This window comes from Pyrus communis, chromosome 15, assembly GCF_041283825.1.
Source record: "Pyrus communis isolate YQ-2024b chromosome 15, ASM4128382v1, whole genome shotgun sequence".
Lineage (NCBI taxonomy): Eukaryota > Viridiplantae > Streptophyta > Magnoliopsida > Rosales > Rosaceae > Pyrus > Pyrus communis.
Window position 1 is genome coordinate 8480999 of NC_142579.1, and position 16508 is coordinate 8497506.

At 38.3% G+C, this 16508-nt stretch overlaps 1 protein-coding gene across 1 annotated transcript; it reads left to right on the plus strand.

Moving 5' to 3' along the window:
* The first annotated feature begins 13293 nt into the window (after positions 1-13293).
* Positions 13294-15838, plus strand: LOC148690487 (uncharacterized). The gene is made up of 6 exons (XM_088684926.1): positions 13294-14093; positions 14703-14898; positions 15016-15195; positions 15353-15448; positions 15530-15610; positions 15743-15838. The coding sequence occupies exons 2-6, from the start codon at positions 14770-14772 to the stop codon at positions 15836-15838; spliced, it is 582 nt and encodes a 193-aa protein (XP_088541052.1). The 5' UTR covers positions 13294-14093; positions 14703-14769.
* The last annotated feature ends 670 nt before the right edge of the window (positions 15839-16508 follow it).

The following is a 16508-nucleotide window of genomic DNA, read 5'->3' on the forward strand; positions in this document are numbered from 1 at the left end:
AGTAACGAATGCCTCGTCAATGTTTATGATTTCCGTTGAACTTAATGATCTTTGTTGAATGTCTCTATCATGCGTATTCCATAGTTAGGGACTTTGATTAAGAATAATTTGGTTGTAATGCGTATTCCATTCAATCCAACGAATCTAGGGAAATCTGAAAGTTAATTTAAACGGACCTAATTAACTTGGAGCATTGAGTTTCATAATTTATCGAAAGACCAACCGAAAATCAATCTTGTATGCAAGTGTAACATGTGTGGAGAAAAACCCCTTAGCTATTCCATCATCCATATTTTTCATCACATTCATATTTACATTTTGCCTTTAATTATATTCTGTCCATTTAATTTAATATCGTCCAACCACAATTCCCCCCCCCCTATTTTGTTAAGTCTTAATCATTCGTATTTGTTTTATTTTTGTATCTTTAAGCTTTTGGAGTCATAAACACTTGCAAATTCGTCTAAATCAAGTTCTAGCTTCTATTTGAGTCAATTTGATTGTTTTAGACAATTTGAGTTTTTCAAAGCCATTCTGAGTCATAGTAGTCTTGTTAAGAGTATTTTAATTTAGTTTTTATGTTTTTAAGTCAATTTAGAAGGTTTTAGCAAGCCCTCCTAATCCCCGGTCTAGAACGATCCCTCACTTATCCATTCTACTACAATTGTCAAAAGAGGGTTTAATTTGAGTGTCAAGTAAATCTCGCATCACATAAACGTGGTGTTTATCATTGTCACTCAGTGTGAATTCCCCACTTTCTCAATAACCTCCTACAACTACGCCGACTGCCAAATTCAGTTCTCCCTCTCCAGCATCCAAAACGCATTCTCTCTCTCTCCCCTCTTGCCATCAAGGTCCGTCCCCTCACTTCCATTGTCTGTAAATCTTTATCTTTTAGGTTTTCTTGTTCAATTGTTCGCACTTTCTTTTTATGAAACCCTAAATTAGTGTAGTGGGTTTGATCTGTTCAAACATGGAGTAGAAAATGCACTCAAATTTACAAATTTAAATTGTGGAGTAGGAAGGCACCTGTCAATTGTCAGAAATCGGTAGAAAATATGCGCTTATGTTTATCCCTCTCCCTCCTTCAAAGAAAGGTCCACCAATCTTTCAATCTCGGATTAATTTTGTTTACTATCATAAGGTCTGTGCTTGCTTGCCATTCTATTTTGCTACGTCTCTCTCTCTCTCTCTCTCTCTCTCTCTCTCTCTATATATATATATATATATGTGTGTGTGTGTGTGTGTGTGTGTGTGTGTGTGTGTACTGGTGTGCTTATATGGACTTCAAATGGTAATGCGGCATTCCATCAAGCAAGAAGTCCATTCAGGTTCGTGTTGTACTTCTCATTCGTTTCTCTTAATTTAGGGCCTCAGATGAATATGAGCAGATATTATAGATGACAAAAGGGAACTAACCAAATAAAAATTAGAGTGAACGAACAGAAAAGTTATATTCTACATTAATCAGAATATCATGCTTGATTTTATATATATATATATATATATATATATATATATATTTGGATGGTGATTGAAATTTGACCACAAATTAGTATGTGGAATCAGTAACTAGCTTCAATTAGGCTGCTTTTTTGGGATTATTTTTCTTTTCGATTGTGGATTTTTTATCGTTATTGTTCAATTTATTGGAAGTTAGAAAAACTCATGTCTTGCTTTTGCAAGATATAATGAGTTTGATTAGTAGTGAATCTGGTGATTAACTTTGATTTTGATGCTATCAGTATGTTGGTTCTTTTATGATTGCATGTATTTCCCCTTATGGTCTTTCATTCATGTTTTATGGTTCTCCATCATGTGTTTTTGTATCAACTCTAGAGTGTAGACTCTAAACACGATAGCACCTCAATCCAGTAAGATTGGGTATTAAATATAATTGTGAGAAGACATTTATTGGATGAGTTCTTTGAAGTTATAAATCTATAGCCTTCAATTATGAAATAAGTGGAAAATGAATTTAAGGATAGCAGTAGATTATTCAGTACATTTGATACATATTACATGCATTCAGAATCCAAGATAAATGAAGAAGTGGAACCATACTATGGTCGCATCTTTCTAACTTATGTCATTTTTATGTAGCTTCTTCCCTGCTTTGAGATTTTGGACTTAACTTCCGCGCTTTGAAAGAAGAGGAATGGATTGGTATTGAGGAAAAGGGGTTTGATTGGTTCAATAGTTTTGTTTGTCTATTTGGGAGTTCGTGTTTGGTTGCCGAAGATTTGATGGATTTTTGCGTTTGTTTGTGTTTTGGTGGCAGTCATTGTTGAATGGATATGGGGAACACGTAGATGGTGACTATGATTCCTTCACGGCACTGGTATTGTGGAAACTGGTGTAAGTTAGTATGAAATGTTGTTTTGTTGTGTCGAATTTGTTCGTATGGGTATGAAGTTTCCTGTCTGATTATATTTTGGATTAGCCGAATGATAACTGAGACCAGGCAAATTGGCTCGTCGAAAAGCTGGGGAACGGTTTTTGTGAATGGGAACAATAGCCAAATTGGTATCTCATTTTTCTCTCTGTGTTTCTAATAAATTCTTCAGTTGCTTTGTGTTTTCTTCCTATTGTGTATAAAAACTTAATTATGCATGGCCATGCCCTTTATTTTGGGTTCAAGTTGCTATATTGGTATCTCACTACTATTTGCTTATGTGTTATGCAGTTCATAATACGAAAGAAACAATTTTGAAGTGGTTCTCTTTTTTCTTTTCATTGAAATTCTTGTTTTCCTTTTCAGGTAATATGACATCACTAATAATGCCAGCAGCGACCTTGGGAGCAGTGGGTTATGGTTACATGTGGTGGAAGGTGTGCAGATTATGTTCTTTGTGGGTAATTTATAGTTCAGGCAAATTAATTTACAGCTAACGGTGATTTGTTTAAAGTATTATCGCCTTCTTATTAATTAATGACTAAAATTAGTTTTTATCGTCACATGTTTCATTTGGTTGTGATTTGTTGCAGTTCAAAGAAAAAGCTACTTACACTCAATAGGAAATTGATGCATTAAGAATAGAGTGGGCTGAGAATGTTGATGACTTCATCCCAATAGATAAAACACTAGACTAGCTAGCTTGTGAAATTTCAAATTCAGTGGTTTTATTTTAGTAGGAAATCTCTACATATTTTATTAAATGTGTTGATTGTGAGATTGTTTTTTGTAATATTTACAAATTTATGAAGCAATACTGGTTTATTTAAGGTAAATATCTTGCTTTCTGGATGAATTATGTAGGTCTTGCTTTCAAATTAAAAATACATTATATATTCATCAAACATATTTCAGAACATGTATTAAACGGCTTATGACACACTTTTTGTGTCGTTGCTAATATTCAATGACACTGCAAATGGTTTCAGTGCTATAGTCATAATTAGTGTACCATGACACTCATTTCTATGTTTATGACACATATTCCACATCTCAAATTGAAATAGATGACACGCTTTTTTAATTCAATGACGCTTGTTAGGTGTCTCTAGCAACTATACATGACACTGTGCGTACGTCATATTTAGTATACCATGTTGCTTATTCATCTATTTATGACACTTATTCCGTGTCTTAAATGGTAATATATGACACAAGTTCTTAATTCAATGACGCTTTTTAGGCGTCCTTAAAAGTAATACATGACACTCGTTCAACGTCATAAAAAATATCTTTAATGACACCCACATAGATGACGCTAAACCTTTGCGTCATTAAACTTTTAACATGACGCATAAACTGCGTCATGTGTGTAAAAATTTGTAGTAGTGATATAACTCATAATTAACTCATCATAATCAACTCAGTCATCGACTGCATATATAGTTCATAATCAACTCATCATATCATGTATATCTTGCACACATTCAGTACCACCTCGCGTGGTCTGCAACTCATCACTGTATATAACATAATATGCTCTAGAATAACATCGAAATCCACAATCTAATGGAACAAAAGTAGCTGGCATCAATACATACTCTACTATTACTGAGCACTTTGAATAAGTACGATACTAACATAGGATAACCTACCGGTTTACTTGCTTAACGAATCCACGAATAAATTATTAATATTACGGTCTGCAGCCCGCAATACTGATAAATCATCGTTGTCTCGATAAGTAAGCAACAACTCTCGAGGGTGTAATATTACTATTTTGCCACTCACTGGGAAATACATACACACGTCTCAACCGCGTTTACTTACTACTTTCTAGGCAATATCATTAATAACATAAAATTTCTACATTATTACCAAATAGACTCTAGCTAAGTCATTAAGATTAATTATCGTACTCCTAATCAAATCCGAATAATTCTGAGTATCTTGCAGTGATGTGTGGTTAACACATCCCTAGGCTTGTTGTCGTCTCCCACAACCTCTATTAGTGTAAATACTTCGCTCATGTACACCACGGCCTAACTGACCATAATTAATAGATCCAGGAACTTGCTGGATCGGCGCTAGTTGTGGCAAAGAAGACTGCTAGGGCTTCCGTTGGCTTTGGACATAATTTGTAGTTCTATGTCCCATCTATCCACTTGTAAAGCGTCCACTGCTTTCTCGCCTACATTCTCAAAGGTGTCCATTATTGTACCTACAGCACAAAGGTACATTTCCTTTACCAAAATCACCTTGTCTCTAAGATCTGGGATTACCAATACATCTATCACTTCGCCTCTGGTCAATGGCATTAAAACCTTTGCCAAAAGAACTAGAATTAGCTTCACTTCTTTTGAAGTTCCGAATCTTTCGAGGTTCTCGAGATGACTGGCCTTTATCCTTGTCATCATTCCTCTGGTTCCCATTCCTTTATTCTTCTTCATCATTATCGCTGGACATAATCTCAGAGTCCTTAATTCTTAATAAAATCTCGTAAAACTCCTTGTAATAAGTATAGTAGGTAGTGGTCGCCAAAGAACGCCACTTCTTCTTATTACCCAGCCTAACACGACGAGACATCTTTGCCGGATTATCAACAACATCCGGATGGTAATAAGGCAAGTTCGTAAACTTTCTATAATACTTATTCGCCGTCATCTTTCCTTGTCTCAAATCGCAAACTCTTGCTTATTATCATCCATATATGTCGGAGGAATAAACCTTTTCTTAACCAATTCTTTAAATTTTTTTTTTTTTTTTTTTTTTTTTTTTCAATCAGCTGTTTCCTCCGGTGACATCATATAAGACTCCAGTCTCCACCTGGATGCAACTCAATACTCAGAAACCAGGTAGTCGTCTTGACTTACCTTCAAAAGACAGATTTCCTTAACTTGCATAATCCAAAACGTCTTTTCCAAATGATTAAGCCATCGCTTTGCTCCCTTAGGTCCATCATTTTTCCATAAAGTGATTCAGTTTCAACTTATAAACAATCTCAAAAGGAATTCGTTGACTAAGTGACTGAATCACAATAGTATTAGTTTCCTTTAACTGAGCTATATCGGGGAAGCTAGGCTTATCTGAACGACGTGGCTCTCTACGAGGCGGTAAAGTTCTAACAGAAGACACTAAGAATTTCTCAAGATATACAGGACTGCAACCTAGAGCTCTGATACCAACTGACACACCCCGTCCCGAAGGAGGGCATGCTGGCCGTCACGTGAGAGTGACGTAACCATTTACACAGTACGGAAGCTTTAAAGATACAATTCCTAAGATTAAACACCCAAAGGTGAGTCCTAATTTTTGTCCATTCTGTCAGAACACCGTTGGATTCCTCGTAGCCACCAAGCTCTGATATCTTAAACCTGGAGGGGCGCAAAACAAAGTTGAGTGGGTCAGCAAAACAAACTTATTAAGAACCTTCTTTTCTCTTTGAATATACTAACCCCTCGCCGTAAAACAAGTATAGTTTCCCAGAAAATGAACATATAAACGTATGTATAAATATGCCAAACATGCTCAAGGGTATACCAATCATGCTCAAGAATGTGCCATGTCAAAGCCTCATAATGATATGCAAGTGCTCAGGTATAAATCACATCAATAGCATAACATCTGGCAGCCGGAGTCACCTAACGTGACCTGTACGGCTGCATATAGAGCTCAAATCTCAAACTCAATAACTGAACAACTGAACCTGCCCACGAGTCGGAACCACCGAAAGTGGTCTGTACGACAGGACTGGGTGTAACGTATATATACGCTCTAGTGCTACGATCACGTGAAGGCTGTGCGAATAATCGCGGGTCACCTACGAGTCGGAACCACCTAATGTGGTATGTACGACAGGCCTGTGCACCTAGCTTGGATCCAAGCTGAGCATGAGGTGCGGGAGGTGAACATCACGTGAAGGACTGTGCCCAGCTCAGGGCGGGAGCACTAACACTGGGGGTGCAGGTTATGAGCTCTCTAAGCATCTCTATCATATCATTCGTCATATCTCAATCATATCTCATGATCGTTATCAGCATAATATCTCAATCGTATCTTAATTATATCTCAATCATATTTCAATCATATCACAATCGTATAATTCATCATATCTCAATCATATTCCAAACGTATTTCATACGTATATCAAATGTATGTCAAATGTAGCTTACCTGGGCCTCCTCAGCACCATGCAACAGTATGCATAATTATGGTAATGCACATATTAAAATATGATGCATATATGACAGGATATTTAATTCGTATTTCTTTTAAAATACGTTTTCTGGGAAATACGTCAAGCATACGTATATATATACTGAAAAATAACTGCCCACTCACTGATAAGTAGCCGGGTAGTAACCCTCACGCCTAGTTTGGTTACATTCGTCGTCCGTACAAGTTTCACCTATAAAAGAATAATTATAAAATCATCAATTAAACGCACATACACAAACATTCGTCAATAACTTTCTCATACGTTGCTCAATTTGGGTGTGTGAATATACCACGGTGATCTACACGACGTCACGAATACGTGACAATTTTTAGAACTCAATTTGGAGCTCTCACGCGCCCTCACGCGCCCTGTATACGCGCTGCCCACGCGCGCGTCTTCTTCCTCGCGTCGCCGGACTGGTTTCGCCGGAGGTGGGTGTTTTGCCGGAATTTCTGGGTAAACTTCAAAGTGTCATAACTTCTTCATTTCTTAACCATTTTCGACGTACTTTATATCAAAATTAAGGTATTGACGAGACGAACACATCCATACCTGCCTCGACCCCTAACTCGCCGTGGATTCGCCGGAAAAAGCCCCGAAAGCTCCGGCCAAACTTTGAACCAAGCTATCCCGACGTCCAAATTTGTCCAACGAAGCACTCCGAGGCTCCTTGGGACCTCACTAAGACATCTACAAGCTTCAAAATCCCAAAAACATGCTAGATTAAGTTTGCATGAATAGTACCTAAATCGGACTACCTCGAATCGACGTGAAAACGAAGGATTTCTCACCTGAAAATGGTATGGTTGCACTCGTACGAGCTTCACGAGTCCAAAAATGCCCTTGGTTCCTTCGATCTATGGTGGTTTGGGTGAGTTTGGTGTTTGTCCGTACGAGTTTGAAGAAAGAAGAAGAAAGAATGGAGCTCGGGAGAGAGAGAGAGAGAGACAGGGAAGAGACAGAGGGGGAGGGAATCACGGGAGAGATAGAGACAGTGTGTGTGAGTGTGTGTGTGTGGTCCAACACATGCCACACCACACAAAACAACACTAAACGTAAATGTAACGAACTAAGGGTAAAAAGGTAAATTCACACATACGTTTTTATAATCTCGGGACGGGATGTCACAACCTACCCACCTTAATAGAATTTCGTCCCGAAATTCAAAACAACCAAATATAACCCCTAGTGATCGAAGAACAATCTAGGATACAAATCCCTCATCCGATCTTCTGTCTCCCATGTAGCTCCCTCGACTGAATGATTCCTCCACAAAACTTTCACTAAGTTCACCGTCTTGTTCCTCAGAACCTTTTCTTTCCAATCGATGATCGTCACCGGTTCCTCGTCATAGGTCAAATCTAGATTAATCTCCAACGGTTGAGGAGGTATCACATGCGACGGATCAGCAACATAATGTCGGAGCATCGAAGCATGAAATACATTACGCACTTTAGACAGCTCTGAAGGCAACTCAAGCCTGTAATATTAAAATACATCACCCAGTCAAAAAATGCGCTGGCACCCAGTCCATTTAAAATATTAAATAAATATTTTATAAAATAATAAAAAAAATAGTTTTAATTTCGGATAGGATTTTTAACCAATCTCGTCACGCCACGTGTCATTATCCGAACGTACTATTTTTTTAATAGATTTCCGCTAAGATTTTCAACCAATCCCGACAACCCACGTGTCACTTCTTGTTTACAATAATTTAGGCAAGATTTCGATAAGATTTTTAACCAATCTCGTCACGCCACGTTTCATTATCCGAACGTACTATTTTTTGAATAGATTTCCGCTAAGATTTTCAACCAATCCCGACATGCCACGTGTCACTTCCTATTTACAATAATTTAGCCAAGATTTCGATAAGATTTTCAACCAATCACGTAGTGCCACATGGCATTGTCCAGAACCTCATCTTCTTTTTTTTTGTCCATATAAACCCTACATCCCTACATCCATCCTCACACTAAACTCAATCCTTTTTTTTAGCTCAGAATTCTTCTTTATCGTTTTCAAATCTTGAGTTCTTACAATGTCTTCTTCAAGGAGAGCGTATAAACAGTTGCAAGAGCAGCAGAAAAGGTTGTTGGCACAACAGGAAGAATTGGTCAATCTTGACCAAGGTGGAGGTGGAGATGAGGCCTTCGCAATGGAGGAGGATGAGGATGATCACCATAGAAGGCGGAGGGCCTCACATTCCTGCCGTATCATGGAAGCTATGGGTCAGATAGCCAAACCCAACAGCGTTTTCCCTGATCATGTTTTTAGACGTCGTTTTAGAATGCAACGAAGTTTGTTCGCTAAAATCATGAGTGATGTTTGCAACCATGATCCATATTTTGTGCAAAAAGATGATGCTTTTCATGTTCTAGGTCTTCTTCCTGAGCAAAAAATTACGGCTGCCTTGCGAATGCTTGCATATGGAGCATCTGCAGATCAAGTGGATGAGATCGCAAGGATGGGAAAAACAACAGTTCTGGAGTCCCTGATGCGGTTTTGCTCTGCAATTGAAGCCCTCTACATCAATGAGTACTTTCGGTAACCCACGACAAGGGACATGCGAAGGCTTCTGAGGAAGGGTGAGATGCGAGGCTTCCCTGGCATGATTGGAAGCATCGACTGCATGCACTGGACATGGAAAAACTGGCCAAGTGCGTGGCAAGGAGCTTATGGCGACAGAAAAGGAGCCAAAAGCATCATTCTGGAAGCGGTGGCTTCTTTTGATACTTGGATTTGGCATGCTTTTTTTGGTGTTCCAGGAGCTCAGAATGACCTAAATGTCCTTGCCCAATCTCCAGTGTTTGACGAACTGCTACAAGGGCGTGGGCCGAGATGCATATATTGGGTTAATGGTAATAAATACGAGGGACCATACTACCTTGCAGATGGTATTTACCCAAGGTGGTCAACATTTGTCAAAACAGTGCCACACCCGCAGAGTGAAAAAGAGAAACACTTCGCAAAGTGTCAAGAAGGGTGTAGGAAGGATGTCGAGCATTGTTTTGGTATCCTGCAAGCTCGTTGGGCCATTGTCAGGGCTGCAGCTAGAATGTTTGATGTCGAGGCTCTTCGATCCATCATGATGACGTGTATTATTCTACACAACATGATTGTTGAAGACGAGTATGATTATGATGCCGTCAATGAATACGAGCCGGATCCGATGAACAACTCAAGAACACAAATCTACTATGCTCATGACCGGACCGAAGATCCCGTGCAACACGAGCCGTTGGAACGGGATGGACGTTACAATGAATTGATCGTTCAACGATACACTTCATTACAAGAGCCATACTGGCACATAGCCCGCCAGAATGACTTGATTGACCATCAGTGGAGATTGCACGAAGGCGAAGATAATTAAAATAGGGCTTGTGGTTGAAGAATAAAGTGTATTGTTTTTAAGTAATCTTATTTAGTGTGTTTGTTTTTTTTTTTTAAGTTTAAATGGTGAGGTTATGTAATTTTATTTGGTGTTTTTTTTTTAAATGTTTATTTGGTGAGTTTATGTAATCTTATTCAAATATTTAAATAAAGTACAAAAATTACATAAGAAATTAAATAAAGTTCTAAAAATAAATAAGAAATTACATAAGAAATTAAATAAAGTTCTAAAAGTAAATAAGAAATTACATAAGAAATTAAATAAAGTTCTAAAAGTAAATAAGAAATCACATAAGAAATTAAATAAAGTAGTACAAATAAATGCGATAATTATACAAAGTCTGTGGAGTTAGGATATGTGGTGCTAGGATCTTGGTTGCTAGGATTTCTGTAGCTGGAACCCCCTTGACTTGTTTCGGCATCTCTTGCACGCCTCCTTCACACAACATCTCTTTTTTCTGATGTCCAAAAATATTTTGAATTCGGAGACAGTCCTACTAGAGACTTGTTCATAGTGTCACGATCTGTTTGAGCCATCCTTTCTTCTCTAAGCATCTCATTCTCTCGATGAAGTGCTTCTCTAATCATCTCGTTCTCTCGATTAACTATTTCTCTTTGTCTCTCAGCCGCCGCATCACGAGCCTCAGTAGCTGCAATAATTGCTACCATAGCAGTAGCTTTTTCCTCATCTCTAGCCTTTTCCCATGCCATGTTCAGTTCACCTTGACGAGTAAGTTCCTCCATATATTTAGTGTAGTCATTTTTGGAAGAACTACCTTTTTTCTTTGATGCCTTTGTACCTTGAGGCCTGAGGGACTGACGAGTCGGTTGGGTCTCTGGCACTTGTTTAGGCGTCCCTTCCGTGTCTTCAAATGTGTTGGCTTCTTGTTCGGCTGTGTCTGCTTCTGGCGAACTGTGTAGACCCATACCGTGCATGACAACTTCTGGACCGGTTGCCACAATTTTGTATCTAGGGCAATCTTTGACAATTTGCCAACATTCCCATTTGTTGAATGATTTGTTATGGTTCTTTGCATTGTAGAATGCTTGTGTTTGTAGTGTCTATAAAAATGTGGGATAAGATAGTATTAAAAAATACGGGTGTAACACAAATAAATAAATTAAAATATTGATGGACGTGGAATGCATATAAATTACATAAGAAATTACATAGAAATTACATAAAATATCGATGGGCGTGGAATGCATATTACATAAAAATTACATAAGAAATTAAATAAATTAAAATATTGATGTGGGTGGAATGCATATAAATAAATAAAAATATTGTTACCTCATCCGCTAAACTTGTCCCACTACGCAGATTACCAGAAGAATGAGAGAGGGCGTTTTTCCAACAAGTAAAGGATGCGTTGAGTTTTTTCCAACGACCTTGAAGACCTTGACTAGATCTGGCATCTTTTCCATGTACATCGCAAAACGATTTCGTAATTTTACTCCACATTTCTCGCTTATCCATCTCATTACCCGTAATCGGGTCATGAATAGTGCGAACCCAACATTCACACAACGTAATATCTTCACTGAGCTTCCACGAAGTCATTTTTTTCTCTCAAAGTGTACAAAATATTCAAATGTAGAAAGTGTAGAAAGTGTAGAAAATATTGAAATGTGGTGTAAGGTGGAAGATGAGGGTTAGGTATTTATAGAAAAAAAAAATTAATTTTTTTAAATTTTTCTGTATTTTTTAAAAAAAATTTTACAATTTTTAATGAATTTTTAATAAAATTTAATGTTGTAATTAATCTGGACCGTTGGATTTGAAAAATAATCAAATCCAACAGCCAACACTCTGCCACGTGGCCAACGGTCAAATTTCTGACCGTTGGGCCTTTTTTTTTTTTTTTTTTTTTTTAATTTTTGGTGAAAAAAACGTGGACCGTTGATCTGTGATCGGACGGTCCAATTTAAAAGTGAAATTTAAATTTTTTTTACCGTTGGAAATCCAACAGCCTACAAAAACTAGCCGTTGGAAATCCAACGGCTCTGAGGAGGGCCACGTAGCCCTCAGCCGGTCGAACACAACTTGCCCTGCACGCGGGCCCCACCGCCTGCAATTGTTGTCGGCTACTCGCGCTAGGAGAGCGTGTTGTGCATGCGCCAGGGAAATGGACCGGCCTCTGGGTCTGTCCATTTTGGGCTGGGCTCCTGCCTGGCTTGGGCTGGGTGCCAGCCTGTTTTGCGGGCTGGAGGTGATGGACAGGGTGCCAGTCTATTTTTTTCACTTGGTGCCAGTCCAAATGTGTAGGGCTGGAACTGCTCTGAAGGAGAAGTGAACTGGTATCTTTTTTTTTTTAATGGGGTATGTTACCTTATCAAATAACTCATGCGAAAGCTCTTAAGAAAATGCGGGGTATTTCAAAATCAACTGAATATTGTGTTTAGTTTAAGGATTCATGTGGGCTTGATGCATCGTACACAATTATGCGTGCCTGTTCCATCCTATTATTATTCTATTTGGTGTAGTTGAGCTGTTTTTGTAAATGAGAGTAAACCCTTTTTCTTTAATGATTTTGGTATTGCCGGTAATATGTTATAGCTTAGTACCAAGCTCAGTCCATGGCATAAATCAAAATTTGAACTGTGATTCTTAATGGGTCTTCGAAATGGCAGGCAATGAAGATTACTAAACAGTTTTATATGGGTGCATGCTAGTTGATTGAGGATTTTTGCTACTGATAAAATAATATCATGTTTCTTGTTCCTCATTGTTCAGCATTGATATGTTTTTTTTTTTTTTTTTTTGGTCGAAAGAGTTAGAGACTCGGAATTCATTAAAGATAAAACATATTACAAAGCTAACCAAAGTAACACATAAAGAAAAGAAATTCCATAACAAAGATCATATCTCAGAGTACCGCAACCGACCAAGCCATGTAGATCCGTACCACCAACCACCACACCTGTAGGAAGAGAACCAAGTAGACACAATATCGGGGGGAGGAGGGCCAAAGAGATGTGGTAGAACACCCTTACTCCGACGGAGGTCGCAGAACACTTCGCCCAAATTTTTCAGCATGCCATTAAAACAAAGGGCAGTGGGGTAGAGATCTACATCCCAAATCAAGTCCAAAACTCGAAGATTTGATTTTTGGTAGGAATAAAAGGGAAGTGATGGAGAGGTTGAAGGTGGAGGTGCCATGGGAAAGAAAGGGAAATCGGAGAAATGGATGTGAGAGAAAATGACTGAAGAAATGGAATTTGGGTTTGAAAAGAGGTTAAGATGTAGGAGGAAAAGAAAGAAGAGCCGGTAAACGGCGAAGGACGTCGGAAAAAGAGGTATTGACTTTACAATCCGACAACCACAGACAGTGGAAGGGTAGGTCACATACATAATGAAAGGAGAAGAGAAGGAAAAGGAAGAAGAGAAAGGAGGACTGCCTACCGACCCCAACCAAAGGAAGGAGTCGGCGGCGAAAAGCTGGGGAATTTGGGGGATCTCTGCGAGAGAGAGAAAATGGGGTGGCTAAGATTAACAAAGCTGAATCAGAACTGATATGTTAATCGTATGGATTATGGATTCAAATAGATGGTCCTCATTGAGATAGATGCAACTAAGGAATTTTAATTTTAGAATTTCAGGCATTCATATAGATGTTAACGTTTCAATAATTTTATAGAAAGAAATTAATATTATAGTGAATTGTTTCCACATATTAGTATTGGTATTTTGAGCAACCTCAGAACCATATCATTTGTGAATTGAATTGAATTTCTGAAGGCTGTTGCCCCCGTATCACATCATATATATGGATTGAATTTTTTTTCTTCTAATTGTGCAGATGTCAAAGCTTATTAGAAGTCGTAAGGCAGTGATGACCACACCCCCTCCAATTCCCCCGCCTCCTACTTCAGCCGCCACTGCTCCAGCAGAGATGGAGCCCAAATTGGTTAATCTAGTTGATGCAGTTCATCCAGTTGCTCCCCGGATCTCCTAGGCGCTGTCGTCATCAGCTTCTTTAGTGATGCTACCTGTTAGTGCCAGGCGTGGTCACCATCGCCCCCGCACACTCGACACAACATCGACATCCACTACTGATGCCTCAGGGTCCCAACAAGGTAAACATGTGATGAACGCTGATAACTGATTTTTTCTATAATGCCTTGGTGATTTCTCCATATAGACTGTTCCATCTCATACAGGAAGATCAATCAAGTAGTATAGATTGGAACTTGAAAGTTTGTCATTTTATTTCCAATAACTGCTCGAATAAATCTCTTATGCTAAATTTTGTCAATATTTATATTGCTAATAAAATTTGCCGTATTTTGTTATCAGTGTTTGATATAAATGATTCTATTTGTTGGAGCATGAATGCCAATGGTTGATTTACTATCAAACCTGTAACTTGAATTCAAAATAATGTGACATCAATTAACTTAAAAACTGAGTTGCTAAGTAGAATGTGGAAGTTAAATGTTCCTCATGAGATTAAAAATTTTAGTTGGCTTTTGATTCTAGGTAGGTTACAAACTAGATATTCAGTATGTAATATTTCACTTGGCATCCACTACTGAAGCATTCAACTATTGTGATTGTTATTGGATATCATATCTTATTCATTACAATGTCCAGGGTTTGGGAATTATTATAACTTTAGGGGAGGTTCTGCCGAAATTTTGGTTTAATTTGTTGTGTTTGTTTGACTAATTTTTATATTTTTGCAGCAAAGAAAAATACCCAGGGACCTTGTCACTAGTTGAAGAAGGCGAAGATCACCTGGGTGACCAACAGATGTATCACAATCGGATACGACGACTAGCATTGGGCTGCACCAACAGCGGATTGGCCCAGGACATTGGTCACATCGTTTGGACCTATTGCTCTATGCAATTGAAGTCTTGGAAGGCAATGCCAAACAAGGTGAGGACGAAGGTGCGCGCATATTTGTTGTTAAGTATCCTGCCTTTTTATTGCTTTTCCTTTAAATTTTATATATTTATATTACTTAATGTATGTAATTAATTTGTTACAATGCAGACGAACTACAATTTCGAAGACATCAACAATGATATATTGGCGTATGTCAGCAAGCTCTTCGCTGAACGGTACAAGCAGTGGAAAAGCGACCTGCACCAATATTTTGAGACATTTGATGATCCGCATGTCGCTCTAGAGGAGGGTTGTCCGAAGGAGTTTGAGGATCGAGAACAAAATTGGGTGTGGCTCTGCAATAATTTTTAGGAGCCCAGCTATATGGTACGTGTTTTATATTAAGTCTAAAAGTATTATACGTTTCCTACTAATGTTTATTGATTTTTTTATATTTCATTTAAATTAGAACTAATATGTTTAATTTTTTTTTTTATAACAGAAGAAGGTGAAAGCCAACAAGATCAATTGGGAGAAGAAGACTCTTCTCCACCATTCGGGTTCAATGCCCTTCTCATATAGGATGGAGGCGTGGCTACAGGTAATAATAAAGCTTTTCTTAATATGTTAGTAATATTAATATTATTTCGTACTAACATTTTTCTTATCTTGTTTTATCCAGAGGGGTTCAAAATTCCCAAAGATCGATGTCTTTGGAGACGTATATGTTCAACCCGGGGATGAGTTGGCCGAGTCCCTTCATGTAAGTATTCTTCAATTGTAATTACTATCTTACGCATTCAAGTATCATGGTTATTATTTGAATGTTATTATTAATATTTCATGTTATATTACACATGCGACGATGATGGAGAATAGACAATTGGTTCTTCAGGACTCCGCCTCCCAGCTTCATCCTGAGACTCCGCTCGAGTCTATGGATCCCCACGAGGATGTGGGGTTTCAAATCTTTACAGACACCTTGGATTAGACTCTCGAGCGAAGGCTGGCGATGTATTGTAGAGGATGGGGAAATGTCTGGCGGCGGGAACCTAGAGCCTCTTCATCATTGTAGTCGAAGGTCAAGGTGACAGCTTTGACAGTAGAGGTGCCTAACCTTAGGACTGAACTTGCCTTGTATAAGAGCCATATGTCTCTAAATGTATAGGCCCTCAGTCAGTCTGGCATTCGTCTCCTGGATATTCGTCCCCCGTCGACGTCCGAGCCTCTCTAACCCGAGCATGCCTAGAACTCTGCCCTTTCAACCTCTAAGCCCGTCCTTAACCCTACGACCTTCATGCCCCAAGATTTCCGGCCGCTTGCGAATGACGACCCTGTAGATTATTTCACATTCTTTTTGTAGTTTTTTACTCCCTTACTTTATAAACATCTTCCTTGTACATACATTTTATATTTATTTTAAATAAATTATTTTTCTCCTCATTGCATTTTTTAATTGCAATTTAATTTTATTATTTTATTGCAAAATTAATACCAAAACAAAAAAATAAATTTAAAAAAAAAATATATATATATATTATTCTTTTTGCGCGACAAATACCTTTTCTCGCATAATTTTTTGTGACTAAACTGTTTTCCTCGCGTAAGAATAACTTGTCGTCGTGCAAAGTTTTTAGAGATGAAGATTAGTCATCCTAGGT

Coding starts and splice junctions, on each gene's coding strand:
- LOC148690487 (XM_088684926.1), top strand. CDS start 14,770: ATGTATCACAATCGGATACGACGACTAGCATTGGGCTGCACCAACAGC. Junction 14,899..15,015: donor GGAAGGCAATGCCAAACAAG/GTGAGGACGAAG, acceptor GTTACAATGCAG/ACGAACTACAATTTCGAAGA. Junction 15,449..15,529: donor GGATGGAGGCGTGGCTACAG/GTAATAATAAAG, acceptor TGTTTTATCCAG/AGGGGTTCAAAATTCCCAAA.